The sequence below is a fragment of the Hyperoodon ampullatus genome (genome assembly GCF_949752795.1).
Source record: "Hyperoodon ampullatus genome assembly, chromosome: 4".
Lineage (NCBI taxonomy): Eukaryota > Metazoa > Chordata > Mammalia > Artiodactyla > Ziphiidae > Hyperoodon > Hyperoodon ampullatus.
Genome location: NC_136917.1, coordinates 86,109,353 through 86,125,326, shown reverse-complemented (window position 1 = coordinate 86,125,326; position 15,974 = coordinate 86,109,353). Strand labels below are relative to the sequence as shown.

Here is a 15,974-nt window from a genome sequence, read left to right as displayed (position 1 = left end):
ACAAATGTTAACTCTGACTGCACCTTGTAAAGTAGAGTAGTGTTCTCAGTTTTGTTTAAACAGTTTAGAACAACATGTTGTTTTGGACACTGTTTTTACATTTGGTTATGGGATGCTTTTTAAATTGTTTAGTCTTTGGTGGTTAATTTCTGCTTTTACTAACTTTATTATATAAATTTGACGATTAGAAACTAAGTTTGAGTTTTTAAGGTTATCTTTTGCCTAAAATATCCATTTTGTAACTGTTCTCTGACTCCTCTTAAGCTTTAATATTAGATACATTTGGAATAATCCAGTTTTATTAATTATATTATTCATGTTGCTCATGTTCTAATTTTTAAGTCTATTAGATTTGCCAAAAACTGAGTGATGTATTTTACTCTTTTTAATGATTGTTTCCTGTAATTTTTCTTGTTTTTACTTTTTTATATTTTGACAGTCTTATTCTTACATGAAAACACAAAATCTTTCCTGGTTTTATTGGCATATGTACCCTCTTTATAAAATTTTGGATTTTTCATATACTGCATTTCCCCCCTAAGTTTGTCACTTGCCCCCTTTAAAAAAAAGATAGGCTTATACCAAGGAAACTCCTAGAAGGATACTGGGGTCCCCTCTATGTGTCTCCCTAGCTTCTACCTCATTTCGTATCAGTTTTTAAAAATGTAGTTTACGTTCTTTCTCTCCTACATCATTACTTCTCAGGGATTCTTTAATCTGTTGCAGCTAGGTTGCTATTCCTGTGTATCAGGTGATTTTGATACGGAAAAGATCATCAGTGATGATGAAATCTCAGACATCACTAACTTTTCATGTTGATTTTTATTCTTGTTTGTAAGCTTATTCTGTCCTAGTTATTTGGGACAACACATACTCCTTTTTTTTATTTTATAGCTTAATTTCATTTCATTTCAAATTTATAGAGTCGCATGATAGTATTTGAGAGGGGCTCCTATATATCCTGTAGGTTTGGCCCTTTGTATTCATCAGTTCCGCATCTGATGATTCAACCAACAGTGGACGGAAAATAATTGAAAAGAAAAATCTGGAAAATTCCAAATAGCAAAACTTGAATTTGCCATGCCTGGCAGCTACTTACATAGTATTTACATTGTATTTATCACTATTTACATAGCATTTACATTGTGTTAGGTATTATAAGTAATCTGGAGGTGATTTAAATTATAGGCATACCTCATTTTACTGTGCTTCACAGATACTATGTTTTTTACAGATTGAAGATTTGTCACAACCCTGTGTTGAGCAAGTCTGTTGGTGTCATTTTTCCAACAGCATTTGTGTCTCTGTGTCACATTTTGGTAATTCTAGCAATATTTCAGACTTTTTCATTGTTAATGTATTTGTTATGGTGACCTGAGATCAGTGATCTTTGTTTCTATTGCAAAAGGATTATGACTTGCTGAAGGCTAGCGATGCTTAGCTGATTTTTAGCAATAAAGTTTTCTTTTGTTTTGGTTTCCTTCCAGTTTTATTGAGATATAATTGATATACAGCACTGTGTAGGTTTAAGATATACAGCATAGTGATTTGACTTACATACATCGTGAAAAGATTATCTCAGCAAGTTTAGTGAATCTGTCACCTCATATAAATACAAAATTAAAGAAACAGAAAAAACAATTTTCTCTTGTCTGAGAACTCTTAGGATTTGACTCTCTTAACAGCTTTCATATATAACATACAGCAGTGTTAATTATATTTATCGTGTTGTACATTACATTCCTAGTACTTATTTATCTTTATAACTGGAAGTTTACCTTTTGCCTGTCTTCATTCAATTCCTTCTCCCACCCTCACCTCTAGTAACCACAGATCTGATCTCTTTTTTCTACAAGTCTGTTTGGGTTTTTTTTGAAGTATATTTGACCTACAACATTATGTTAGTTCCTGTTATACAGCATAGTGATTCGATATTTCTATGCATTTCAAATTGATCATCACGATAAGTCTATATATGGCACCATGCAAAGATATTACATAGTTATTGACTATATTCCCCACACTGTACATTTCATACCCATGACTCATTTATTTTGCAACTGGAAGTTTGTACCTCTTAATTTCCCTCACCTGTTTCTTTCCTCCTCCCAGCCCTCTCCCTTCTGGCAACCACCTGTTTGTTCTCTGTATCTATGACTCTGTTTATGTTTTATTATGTTTATTCATTTGTTTTGTTTTTTAGCTTCCACATATAAGTGAAATCATTACAGTATTTGTCTTTCTCTGTATGACTTATTTCATCAGAAAAATGTCCTCAGGGTCCATCAGTGTTGTCACAAATGGCAAGATTTCATTCTTTCATATATACACACACACACACCACCACGTTTTCTTTATTCATTGACCCATCTCTGGATACTTAGGTTGCTTCCATATCTTGGCTATTGTAAATAATGCTGCAGTGAACATGGGGGTACATGTATCTTTTCAAATTCGTGTTTTTGTTTTCTTCAGATCAATACCCAGGAGTGGAATTGCTGGGTCATATGGTAGTTCTCTTTTTAATTTTTTGAGAATTCTCCATACTGTTTTCCATAGTGGCTGTACCAATTTACATTCCCACCAAGAGTGCACAAGGGTTCTTTTTTCTCCACATATAAAGTATTTTTTAACTAAGGTGTGTACATTTTTTTTAGACATAATGCTATTGTACACTTAATAGACTACCATAAACATAACTTTTATATGTACTGGAAAACCAAAATATTGTGATATTTGCTTTATTGCAGTGGTCTGGAACCAAACCCACAGTATCTCGGAGGTATGCCTGTGTACAAGAGGATGTGTGTAGGTTATATGCAACTACTACACCATTTTATATGATTTGACATCCAAAGATTCTGGTATCTTCAGGGGTCCTGAAACCAATCTTCCCTGGATACCAAGGGACTCTAGTTAGATTCACGTACGTGTTTTTCTGAACCATTTGAGAGTAAGCTGGAGGCATCTTGTCTCTTTGTCTCTCAATACTTCATTGTGTTATTTCATAAGAAATAAGGATGTTTTCTTAGATAAGCAGAAGATAGTTATCAAATTAGGAGCGTTAGCAATACTACAATCTAGTTCACAGGTTATATTCAAATTTTGTCAATTGTCTCAATAATGTTCTTTAATAAGGGCTGCTTTTTCCCCACCCAATCCAGGATCCAACCTAGGATCATGTAGTATTGCTTGTAGTTGTCGTGTCTTTTTAGTCTCCTTAACCTGAAACAGACCTCAGCCTTTCTCTGGATTTTTGATGTCGATATTTTTGAGGAGTGCAGACCTCTGTTGTAGAAAGTCTCTCAATTTGAGTTTGTCTATTTCCTTATGATTAGCTTTAGGTTATTTATCTATCTGATCTATCTATGTAATCTAACCTAATTTATTTTGCTAGAATATCACTGTAGTTATTTTCTGTTGTCCTCAATGCATCCTGTCAGGAGGCACTTGTCATCTCTTTGTCCCCATATTGGTGATGCTATTCTTGATCACTTGTTTAAGTTGTGTCTTTTAATTTTCTTTACTGTACTGTTACATTTTCTGCCTTTCGAATTAATAACTAATTTGTAGGAGATACATTGAGAATAGGTAAATATCCTGTTCCTCATCAAACTTTAATGTTTTAGTTTTAGGATCCATTGATGATTTTCTAATTCCATCATTGCTTCTATAATTATCAGTTAGTATTCTATCAATACTAAAAGGAAGAGCTTTCCTTTTTGTTTTCAATTTATTTGTGAGCTCATGGATTCTTATTTTATTCAATGGGTTATAGTCCAGTACTATTATTATTTATTTTGATTCCCCAGTTGTCCTGCATTTGGCCAGTGGAAGCCCCTTCAACTATCTCCTGATTTATTTTTATATGTTCCCATGACTCTTTGACCATTTCTTTAATTTATGCCCCAAGAATATGTTCCAGGGTTATCTTGTACCTTCCTAGCCTCAGCCCTGGAATAAGTAATTTCTTTAAGGTTATTTTTAATAGAGCATGGCATTTAGAGGTCAAAATCTGGGACTGAAGATAATGTTGTTTGGTACTGAGGTGTTATTGCACTGAGCTAGGAAATGTGTGTGTGTGTGCATGTGTGTGTAATTGTATATATAGAGAGAGTTTGTTTAAATATATATTTGTGTGTATATATGTATATTTACTCATGTTAGTACTACTATCTCCTATTTCAACTCAGTATCATAGGGTTCTGCTCTTTCATATTTACATATTCTATAGTTCCTTTTCTTAACAGTGTAAAACCTGGTTCCTTTATTCTAATTTACTCAGTCTTGAAATACATGAAAGTTTCAGAATTGCTAAACCTATACTACCACAAAAACCCAAAATTACTAAATAGAGTTCAAGATTTCTTTATAATTTTTTGGAGGTAAATTACATATGTGAAATGGACAAATTATATGGTCACTTTGAGTTTTGACACATATTCTTGGTTCTCTGACAGTTCTGACTTTTCCTTCTCAGTCTCCTTGGTGGCTTCTCACCTCTGTGTTAATCTTCAGTATTGTTCTACAGAGTTCTCTCTGTTCTCTTTTCTGTTATCCTGTGTTACACCTATTTGCATCATAATCTCTGCAACTAGAATCAGGATCAAGACTGACTCATTTTTGTAATCCTAGGGCCTCTTTTAGTCTTCGGCATATCTAAGGTGCTAAACAGGTGTTTGAGTGAAAAAAAATGTGCACAATTCTATTACTTATGTCAATTTATAGGGTGTTTGTAGAAGCCTTCTTTGAGAATCCTGAATAAATAAAAGATCAGATTTGTATAATGCCCAATGAATAATCTTATTTCATTAATTCTAATCTGTGCATTTATTATGTTTTTTATATTTTATCCTCTGTGAAATTGAGATATATCTTTAGCACTTCACTCTTAGAATTGGTGTGAGTCAGGTGTGAAAAATTCTATTGACCCATTCTTGGTAGAAAGCACCAGCATCAAAATGTCTTAAGATTTAATGAAATATGGTACAGTTACTTTGGCCATTTCTGCTACTGTATGTTATGATGATTTGGGACTATTGTAAGCTATAAAAGATAGGTTAAAATCCCTTAATGTTGGAGTTGGGGAGTGCAAGTTGGAATGACTTAGGTTACTTTTCTATATTATGTAACAGTGAGTTGCTGGGTTATGCGTCTCCACAGAAGACAGGACTGTTAGATCCTAGAGGGCAGTGACTTGGTCCTGGTTATTTCTCTGGCTCCACTGAGCACAGTAGCTTTCTAATATCTATCAGGTGGCAGAGTGCTTATTTCACCTCCAACTGATTTAACTTCCAGTGTTATTCACCCTGCCCGGGAGAACACAGCAGTGGCAGAATCCTCCTCTCAGGGAGTCCTGCTGGGAATGCTCGCTAAGGGTAATGCTGGGCAGCCCCTTTATTTTAGAATCCAGGAGACCAAAAGAACTCTGTTGGGTCTAAATGTGTTGTGACTTCTATTTCATTTATCAATTTAAAACAATAACACATTTTCTTTATCAACAGGGGTGAAACCTCGGTCTGGCTGGTCTATCGATCCTTTTGGACATTCACCAACAATGGCTTATCTTCTAAAACGTGCTGGATTTTCTCACATGCTTATCCAGAGAGTTCATTATGCAGTTAAAAAACATTTTGCATTGCATAAAACGCTGGAGTTTTTTTGGAGACAGAATTGGGGTATGTAGTGTTTGATGAAAGTTGAAGATCTCACTTGACCTAGATGTTATTTCACAGGGGTTATGAACTCATGCTGTTATGGGTTTTATTCAGAGTGTCAGTCTTGAAAATATGGTTGCCTAAAGATACACATAATTGTTTTTTCAGTGTATTTGTGTCAGGAGTCTTTTAAGCATTGGTGAAGATATTTATCTATAGAACATTGTAGATTCTTTTTTAAGCCTAATGGAAGTAAATAAATACAAGTAATTAGCCTTTTGCAAATAATGCTTTCACTTGCTTCTCTTTTAAAAAGTACCTGTTTTATCACAAAGTTGTATGTGCATTAGAACTAATGTCCAGTCATATATCTCATATTCAGCCAGTGTTTCTTCCTTCTGTCTCTCCTGTCTCTACATCTAGTAAGAGTTGCCTTTTAAAACCTTAATCCTGTCCTACTAGAACAGTCCTCCTATTACCTGTGTCACTTGTTTTCACACTGTTCTGTGGACACGCAGGTGTTCCAAGGATGTACTTCTCCAGCTCTTTGCTGGGGCAGAGGTGACAAGATTTAGGCCTCCTGAGAGGCCTTTGCCTTTCCCAACCCCCATGTAATTCAGAACACCTTATTTTCTTACTTAATTTTATTTATTGAGTCCTTAGTATGGACCATGCATGGTGTTAGATGCTTTATATTCACTCTTTCATTGAATCTTTATAATTCTTTAAATTAGTTTCTATAATTATCCTTTTTAAATGGTGAAGAAATGGAGGCTTAGATATGTGAAGCCATTTGCCAAAAATCATACCGGTAGTGGGTACAGAGCTGAGATTTGAATCCAGTTCTGTGCTGTTCCAAAGCCCAGGTCCCTAACCCCTAGTATATACCACCATCAGTATTAAGTTCTTGGTAAAATTTCATCTGAAAAAAGGATTTCATTACTAAGACAATATTCAGAAATCACTGTAGTACATCATACTTGCTTCTCTGTGTAATCTAGACCCTCCTTAAGTGTTTCGGAAAAGTCATTTGTAAATTTAGATGGTATCTTTATGTGTACTGTTGTTTTTTTCAATAAGGAAACATATTAGCTATATAATATTTTATCCTGGAAAATTAAACCTAATCTGTAGGGAAAACAAGAGCTTGTAGGGGATTTCATCCTGTATACTTTGATCAAATGCAAAGGAGCATATTAATTTTTTTATAAAAAGGATTATTAATTTGAGGGAGCCCTACTTAAACTATTGCTTACATTCAAATTGCCCATAAATATCCATCACCAGGAAATTACTGAGTACTTTTATGTACTTAATACCATGTTAAGAAGAAATCTTGCTTATAAGAAAATTATAGTCTAATTTGATAAAAGACAAACACCACCAAATACAGCAGATAAACTGAAATGAGCTGCTAAATAGTATGGCATGAAGAGAGGTAGAGGATGTGGAGTATATCCTTGCTTCATAGCAGAAAGGAAAGGAAGTTGCCATAAGTCCTGGGACTGTGACAGCCTCTGTGCAGATAGCAAGCATTAGCAACCAGCATCCATGATGTCACAATCATGAATGTGATTCAGTGAAACAACTTACAGCACACAAATGTACGGATTATAGTAGGTTTAAAGTTTGGAAAAGACCTGGTAATTATTTTAACTAAATGGAGTATGAGAGAAAACTGGAATATTTTAAGATTTACCTGATAGATTTGGACATGTTGCTTTAAAATGATGTTTTGGAATCAAGTTGAGCTTCTTTGTGTGTTCTGGTTCTTAATGAAGCAGTTGTTTTCAGTTTTTTTAAATGTACATGTTGTTTGTTTGTTTTTTCTTGTTGTCTGTCTTTATTATAAAAGCAGTGCATTGCTGAGAATTGGAGATCCATACGTAAAGGGGAAGAGGTATTTGCAGATCAGAATCATAAAAAGATACCACTTTTAACTCTTATCGAAGTCCTTCAGGCTTACTTGGTGGGAGGCTTTTGACCTCTCGAAAGCAGTGATATCAACACATACTGGCACTGAGGTTTCAATTAAAAACAATTCTGTGTCAGGAACCAGTGCTCGTTTTCTGTATCTTTTTGTTTGCTTTGTTTTGATTCTTCTTTTTGCTTTTGAAAATTACTTTTACTTTTCCTCTGCCTCCATGGAGAAAAGCATCATTGGCTCTTTATTGGTGAACATCAGGGTGACTCCACAAAACTCTCCTGAGTACACTTCTTTCTCATCACTACAAAACCAGTATTTCCCCAGTATCTTCACAACCCCTTCCTTCTTCTTCCCTTATTCTTCCAGGTTCCCTTTTTACGCCCTTCCTCTCTTCTCACCCAGTCTCTGCCGCTAATGGTCTCTCTCAGAGTGTCCTATTACCTGAGGTGGGAGCAGATGTGGCAGGAGCTGGCAGCCAGGGATAGACACGGCCATAGTTTTGGATAAGCCGGTTATAACTTTTGCTTCTGCTCAGATTATATCCTTCCAGGTCAGCAGATGCTGCTTTATGGCGGGGCTTTTCTGTCTCATCTAAGTTTAGATAGAAGAGGTAGATAGAGACAGATGTGAGTATCTTCCTTCTGGCCGGTGGTCATTAAACGCTGCTTGGGTGTGTGTTCTAGTAGTTGAAAGGGTTGTTGATTTAGGGTAGAGCTTGCATTATGTATGTATAAAGTACTGGAAATTTGAACAGTTTGGGGAAAACAAAATTTATAAATGCAGGTCTGTTGGCTCTTTATTTTAGATCTGGGATCTGTCACAGATATTTTTTGCCACATGATGCCCTTCTACAGCTATGACATCCCTCACACTTGCGGACCTGATCCTAAAATATGCTGCCAGTTTGATTTTAAACGACTTCCTGGAGGCAGATATGGTTGTCCCTGGGGAGTCCCCCCAGAAACAATATATCTTGGAAATCTCCAGAACAGGTACGAAAATATGCATTTTGTAAGACAACATCTTGAACAAGCAAGCATCAGTGGCTTGTTGCTGAAAGATTGAATAAATGGTTTTTAGTAGCCAGCTTATCCTTGTTCAAGGTATTCATTCAAACTAGATTTAAAGCAACTTAAAAATACCAGAGCCTTGACTATTTGTCTTGTATGTTATAACTTAATGGAAAGTGAACAATAGTAACCTATAATACACTGTTATTACTGTCTCCTTTGCCCTCATTATAAAAGCCTTCTACTGTGTTTGATTGATTTCATATACTTTTGTTGATAATAAAACTTACGGTCTCTATGGTATAAATTGGTAAGAAAAGCAGCCCAACTGCAAAAACACATTTATTGAAATGGAACACATAAAGAGTGTAATTATCTGTTCCCTTAACAACAATTTCAGTAATAGTGAATGCTGCCCAGCTCTGATGAATACACATCTGCATCTTTCTGATGTTTTTGACTTATAGAAAACTTTAATTAGGAATATTTATACTTAAAGATTTTTAAATAAAAATTAAAGGAATGAATTATTTTTTTTTCTTAAAAGAAAACTGTCCTAATGATGGAAGCATCTCATTAAACCAAGCTGCCTATACTTCTAATTCTGGTGCTTTTAAAGTTTAATTTCTTCACTTTAAAATTAGTGGCGTGTAATGCATTAAAATAAAACATTGTGTTGTAATATCTACCACTCAACTCTGCTAGAAAAATAATATAGCCTTGTAAGATCGTTGCTCTGGGCTCAAATCTCTTTATTCTTAAAAAGACTTTTAAAAAAGTGTGTGTGAGGATGAAGGTGGGATTGGGTCTCTTTGCATTGAGTGTCCTTGTGGCCATAAAGAAAACATTCTAGTGTGAGCCTCTCACTGGCAGACACAAAAGCATTTTACCATGGCAGCCTTCTTGAAGCCATGGATCCTTTGTATCAAAATCTGGCTTTCATAGTTGTTTTGAAAAACTGTCCAAGGTTTGGGATCAACCTGGTTTCATTTTCTTGATTCCTAGAGAAGTGAGGGTCAATGGGAGACCCTGAACAGCCTGCTTTTTAGGGTCAGGCTACTTAGGCTAAGAGAGTAATCCAGTATATTATGTAGCAGAAGGAGTAGTGGAAAGGAAGTGGTGGAGGATTGGGGCGGTGTGTGTGTGCTTGTTTGGGGGGGGGGGGGCGGATTCTTGCCTGTCTACTTGGGAAAACAGCTGTTTGTAACTGAATGGTATTTACGCTCCTTTCAGCTCCAGTGGTCAGGGATAGGAGACTTCTTGAAGGGTAACCGGAATCCCAGTGCACTCATAGATATTTTGAGGCCCGTTTTTTCTTTTTTGGGTGCTCCTTAGAGTACCTGAGAACCATTTTGTGTAATCCCATCGCTGTATCATAGAACCCTTCAAAGATTACCCCCCCATCCCCCCAAGACCACACCTTGTGGTCAGTCAGTTCCAGTGATTCTGAAAGTGGTTTCCAGGCACCTGGGGCATACAGATGAAAGAATCTATATAATACCTACACTGTTTGTTTGTTTTTTTAAACTTCTTACAAGTCTTGAAGTCTTAGCTCTGCTGGTTATTCCCATGCAGATATCACCTTCCTTTTGATGTTGTGATGAGCAAAGATCAGACATGGGCATTTCAGCTTAATGGCATTTGATTTTTTAATTCCCTAAAGAAAATGAAATGTAACTATAAGATACAGGTGATATATTTAATAAGTTCAGTTTATCAGGTTCCTCTACTTTGCAGATAAAGAAATACCATTCTTCAACAAGTTCAGTTTTTGGTCTAGTACCATATATTTTACATATGATGATGATTCATATGTCAGGTGATTTGATGTTTCAGGGAATTCTTTTTTTCTTTGTTCTAGTTAAGTTGCTCTTTCTTACGTGGTAGAATAAGTGAAGAGCAAATTGCAGCTGTGCATCTTTAAATGTGATGTTGGTCAGTGCATTTGTCATAGGTTTACTGTGCATTAGTGAGTACCCACTACCTGCCAGGTGGGTTAGGTTGGTCCCTTGGCTTTCCCAGCATTGACACTTTCTGAGCAGGAGCTTGGGAGTTAGTTAGGATAGATGCTGAATAGAAAAGGCACTTCATTAGAGTTTGTGATTTCTTTCCTCTTATGTGTTTTACACATATACATGCAAAATATGGTATATCTTATAGTAGTAAACCTTGGGATGCATTTAAATGATCGCATACCCTTTTTTATTCTGGTTGCCTGGGGGATCTAGTTGGATGCTCATTCATACTATATCTTATATCGGCGATTTATGTATATATTTTTTCCTCGTATTTCTTTGGTCTTATATATCTTTCTATGTGATTAATCTCATTGTATGTGTGTTTTTTAATTGTAAGTAATGATCTAAAATTGTTTTTGGAAAATGTGGAATATTAGTAAATTACTAGTAAAAATTAAGTACTATATTGAATGCTAATCTCAGAAAACTGAGTATTATATGTTATATAATTGGGTCATTTGTACAGACATGGATGGATCTAGAGACTGTCATACAGAGTGAAGTAAGTCAGAAAGAGAAAAACAAATATCATATATTAACGCATATATGTGGAACCTAGAAAAATGGTACAGATGAACCGGTTTGCAGGGCAGAAATTGAGACACAGATGTAGAGAACAAACGTATGGACACCAAGGGGGGAAAGCGGCGGCGGGGGAGGGGATGAATTAGGAGATTGTAAAAAAATAAATAAAATTAAATTTAAAAAAAATATATTACAGTTACATTTTACCCACCAAATTATTAAATTTTTGCTAATTTAATAGTTGCAAAATATTAAATTTTTTAATATAAATATAGAGACTATCAATATAAAAAGACTATCAATATAAAAAGACCATATGAGATTCTAAATTTAGTTAAATTTTTTTTCATAATTTCTACAAAATGCCTCTTTCCATCATTGATATTCTTTGAGATTTCTTCATAAATTTTAATATTGTGAATTAGAATCTAATTCTGGATAATCCTTGAAATGAAAATTGGAATAGTGTGTAGAAAAGTATATTTGTCATTTATCACTGTTTTTTTAAGCTTTGGCATTAGAAATATGGAGAACTACTCTAGGCTCATCTGCTTGTTTAATTTCACTTTCAGAAGTGCTTCCTCTTAGTTTGTGTTCCCAGACTTCCTCAAATGGTTCTCCAATTCAGCATCTCCCAAAGGGTTTTTTACACAATACGAGAATATGAAATATATAAAGCACAGCAGCACATTGTGTTTAGCTGACCTTTTGAGTCATGGGTTAGCGCCCAGAGAGATAGAAACCAAAATAGCTCATTCAACTCCTAAGCTTTATCTGTTGATCAGTATTAAGAAGGACACCGTGAGGAATACTCAGATTATTGATGGAAGGTGTTAAGTGAGTTGATTTTCTTCCTTTAGAAAAGGAAATATGGTTCTATAATTGGCTTCATTCTAAATACCTTTTTGTGTTTAATTAGGCAATTTTAGATTAAATTAGAGAAAGGGAATTAAGTCAAAGCAAACTTCAAAGTTTATATAGATGAGAAATCCTGTCTTCTTGGACTAAATTGTTTTACGACAGGCTATCTGGGAGCAAATCTCTGTGACTGACCTTTAGGAGGACATTGATGCCCCCAGTAATTATATGCCAAAGTTGGTATGTGACTTTATTTCTCTAAGGATATTCCATTGGAAAACTTTGGGTTTATCCCTCTGATAAGAATTTATGAATATTTTAAATGGATAAAGAAAATCACTATGGTAGTTTAAAAAGTCTGCCTCATAAATTATGCTAAGATAGAATATAGGTAAAATACGCAATACTTTATTTTAATATAATACACTTTTTAATGAGTTACCCCCTTGTTCTTTTCTTAGTATTTTCCTTTTTTCTTTTGTAGGGCTGAGATGCTTCTAGATCAGTACCGAAAGAAGTCAAAGCTTTTCCGTACCACAGTTGTCCTGGCCCCGCTAGGAGATGATTTCCGCTACTGTGAACGCACGGAATGGGATCATCAGTTCAAGAATTACCAACTGCTTTTTGATTATATGAATTCTCATTCTCAGTATAATGTTAAGGTAATGAGAAAATATTTTATTATGAGACTGTATTTGAAGTTGACCCTTCATTATTAAAAGAGGCTAAAACACAATAGCCTTAGTTTCTTTGTCCCACATCCCAGTATTTCATAGAATATGTAGTTCTTCTATAAAAGTATAATTCATGAAGAGGAAAATTATCTTATATTACAGTTCCATTTCTAAAGTTGTCCCTTTCTTACCACTCATTGAGGATTAAAGAGGCATTACTTTATGTAGTTGAAAACATGTACCTACTAAGTTGTGATGTTCATTTTCCAGTGATGCCCTGTTTTCCTTTCCTACTGAAAGTGTGTTGTTTCTTACGGTTGCATCCTGTGATTTAGTAGTGTGACTGGCAGATGCACATGTCAAGAATTTTGCAAACAAACGTCTTGTATCCAGAGACTACAGTAGCGTTTTTCTTAGATGAGAAGGCTTCTAAAATTAATCATTTGTCTGTCGTTCTTGCTCTTTCTTCCCCCCTGTGGAAAATCTATTATGTACCCTAAAGTTGTGAGAATAGTGTAAATTCCTTCCTCCACCCCACTCCCGCTTCCCATATCCACGACTCAGCTACAACATTCATCAACTCAAGGTCACTCTTGTTTCAGCTGTGCCCCACTGTCATCTCACTCCTCTCTCTCGAATTATTTTGGAGCAAATCTCAGCGGTCATGTATTTTTGTCTATAACGATTTCAGTATGTATCTCTAAATGAAAAGGACTCGGTGTAAAAAATATCGTAATACCATTATCACATCTAAAAAAATAATAGTAATTTAATATCATATATCCAGATAGATTCAAATTTTCCTGATCTCACAAAAGCATTTTTTTTTCTTTTTAACAGATGCATTGTGTAAGTCAGGATTCAAACAAGAGTCATATATTGGACCCTATATGAGAAAATGAATTATCCAACAGTTTATTATATTCACATATGACCCTTTAAGACAATAAAAGATATGTGAAAATACCATAGAGGGGAAGTGATATACCTGGTAGGAAATTAGAAAGGTGATGATATACCACCTTTTATGTAGTGAGAATTCAAATTTATTAAGTAAACTTAAATAATATTAAATAAATAAATACACTTAAATAAAATATTGAGGTTATGCAAGATACTTAAAACTGAATTTCTACCATGTTATAAACTCTGAGCATCGGGCCTATATTTAAATCATCCCTGTAATCTCAAAGATAAAGTGCATACATGGACGTTTGATTAGAAGAGTCCGTATGTATGTGGGGATCTTATCTCTAAATATATCTTCTTGGGGAATGGTTTTGAGGTCTGCAAAAGGACCCACTGCATGATTCTGAAGAATTTAATCCTGCTTTTAGTATTTTACCTATTTCCTCCTTTGTTTGCCCACTAGAACAATTTTAAAGTAATTTAAAAAGTTGATGTATCATATACATAGAAGTGCACAAACCATTAAGTATACAAAGAATATTTTCAAGTTTTAAAACCCCCATGTAATATAAAAAAAAAAGAATGTCTATATGTGTATAACTGAGTCACTGCTGTACGGCAGAGATTGGCACAGCATTGTAAATCAACTGTACTTCAATTTTAAAAATAAATAAATAAATAACCCCCCCATGTAACCACCATCCAGATCAAGATGTGGAACATTTGTAACCTCTGGAAGGGTCCCACAGATGTCCTCCAAGTCATTACCAATTCCTTCAAAAGTAACCACTATTTTCATGTCTATCACTGCGATTAGTGTTGCCTGTTTTTGAATTTTATGAGAAGGGAATCTTAAATATGTGTTATTTTGTGTCTAGCTTTTTTTGCTCCACATTATGTTTTTGAAATTCATCCATCCACCATTACGTGTTGCTGTAACAGTAGTTCATTAATTATTTATGCTGTATAGTATTTCTTTTTTTAAAAATATTTATTTATTTATTTGGCTGCATCGGGCCTTAGTTGCGGCATGCGGGATCTTCGTTTGCCAAGTGTGGGATCTTTGTTGTGGCATACGGGATCTTTAGTTGCAGCATGTGAACTCTTAGTTGCAGCATGTGGGATCTAGTTCCCTGACCAGGGGTTGAACCCAGGCCCCCTGCATTGGGAGTGTGGAGTCTTAGCCACTGGACCACCAGGGAAGTCCCAATGCTGTATAGTATTTCTAGTATCCATTTGATATATATATACCACCATTTATCCATTCTATTGTTGATGAACATTTGGGTTGTTTCCAGTTTTTGCCTATTACAAATAATGCTGCTTTGAACATTTTGTGCATGTTTTGGTATACGTGTGTATGAGTTTATGTGCGTATAAAATGGGATAGAGTTCTGTGGTTATTGGGAATTTACATGTTTAACATCACTAGATATTGCCAAACAAGATTCCAAAACAGAAGCACTGGATATTGCATTGTATGACGATTTCAGTTGCTCCACTTCCTTACTCAGACTTTGTATTGTCAGGATTTTTTTTAAATCCTTTATGATAGATGTGATGGTTTTATTTTGTATTTCTTGTCGTTAATGAGGTTGAGTCTCTTTTCATAAGTTTATTGCCATTTGGATATCCTTTTTTGTGAAGTGCCTATTTAAGTCTTTTGATGATTTTTTTTATTAAATTGGGTCATCTGTCTTTTTCCTAACCATTTATAGTTCTCTTATGTATTTTGGATTGAGTCTTTTTTTCAGATAAAACTTATACACATGTTGTCTCCCACTGTATAGCTTGTGTTTTCTCTCTCTTAATGCTGTTTTTTGACGAACAGAAATTCTTAATTTTAATTGAATGTAATACAGCAGTATTTTCCTTTATGGTTAGTGCATGTTACGTTTTGCTTAAGAAAATTTTGTTTACCCCCATGGTCATGAAAATATATTTCTTCTGAAGCTATCCTCTAGAAGTTTTATTGTTTTACCTTCGACATTTAGGTCTGTAGTATATTTGGAATAGATTGTTGTGTATTGTGTGAAGGGAGGGATCAAGATACCTTTGCCCATGTGAATATACAGCACCATTTATTGAAGACCACAGTTTGCCCACTGCACTGCAATGTCGTCTTTATCATTAACCATGAGTGAGACGAATGTATGTGTGGGTCTGTGTCTAGACTTTCTATTCATTTTTGTCTATCTGACTGATCTCATAGTGTCTTAATTACTACAGCTTTATAATAGATCTTACTATCTGATAGTATAATTCTAGTTTTGTTCTCCTCAATATTGCATTGGTTATTGAGCTCATCTGTACCTATTGGGTCTGAAATTAATGCTGTATTTCCTTGTACTTGTGACCCTCATTTCTTGCATGTTCACACACACATATTCTGCTTC

General features: G+C 34.9%; 1 protein-coding gene across 1 annotated transcript in view; it reads left to right on the top strand.

Moving 5' to 3' along the window:
• The window catches only part of MAN2A1 (mannosidase alpha class 2A member 1), a gene marked incomplete at both ends in the record, with an annotated part of 155,973 nt that overhangs the window by 65,800 nt on the left and 74,199 nt on the right, over positions 1–15,974 (top strand). The window contains 3 exons of the mRNA XM_079702510.1: positions 5,505–5,678; positions 8,390–8,576; positions 12,480–12,657. Coding sequence (XP_079558636.1) covers positions 5,505–5,678; positions 8,390–8,576; positions 12,480–12,657 — 539 coding nt within the window. The remainder of the gene's footprint in view (positions 1–5,504; positions 5,679–8,389; positions 8,577–12,479; positions 12,658–15,974) is intronic.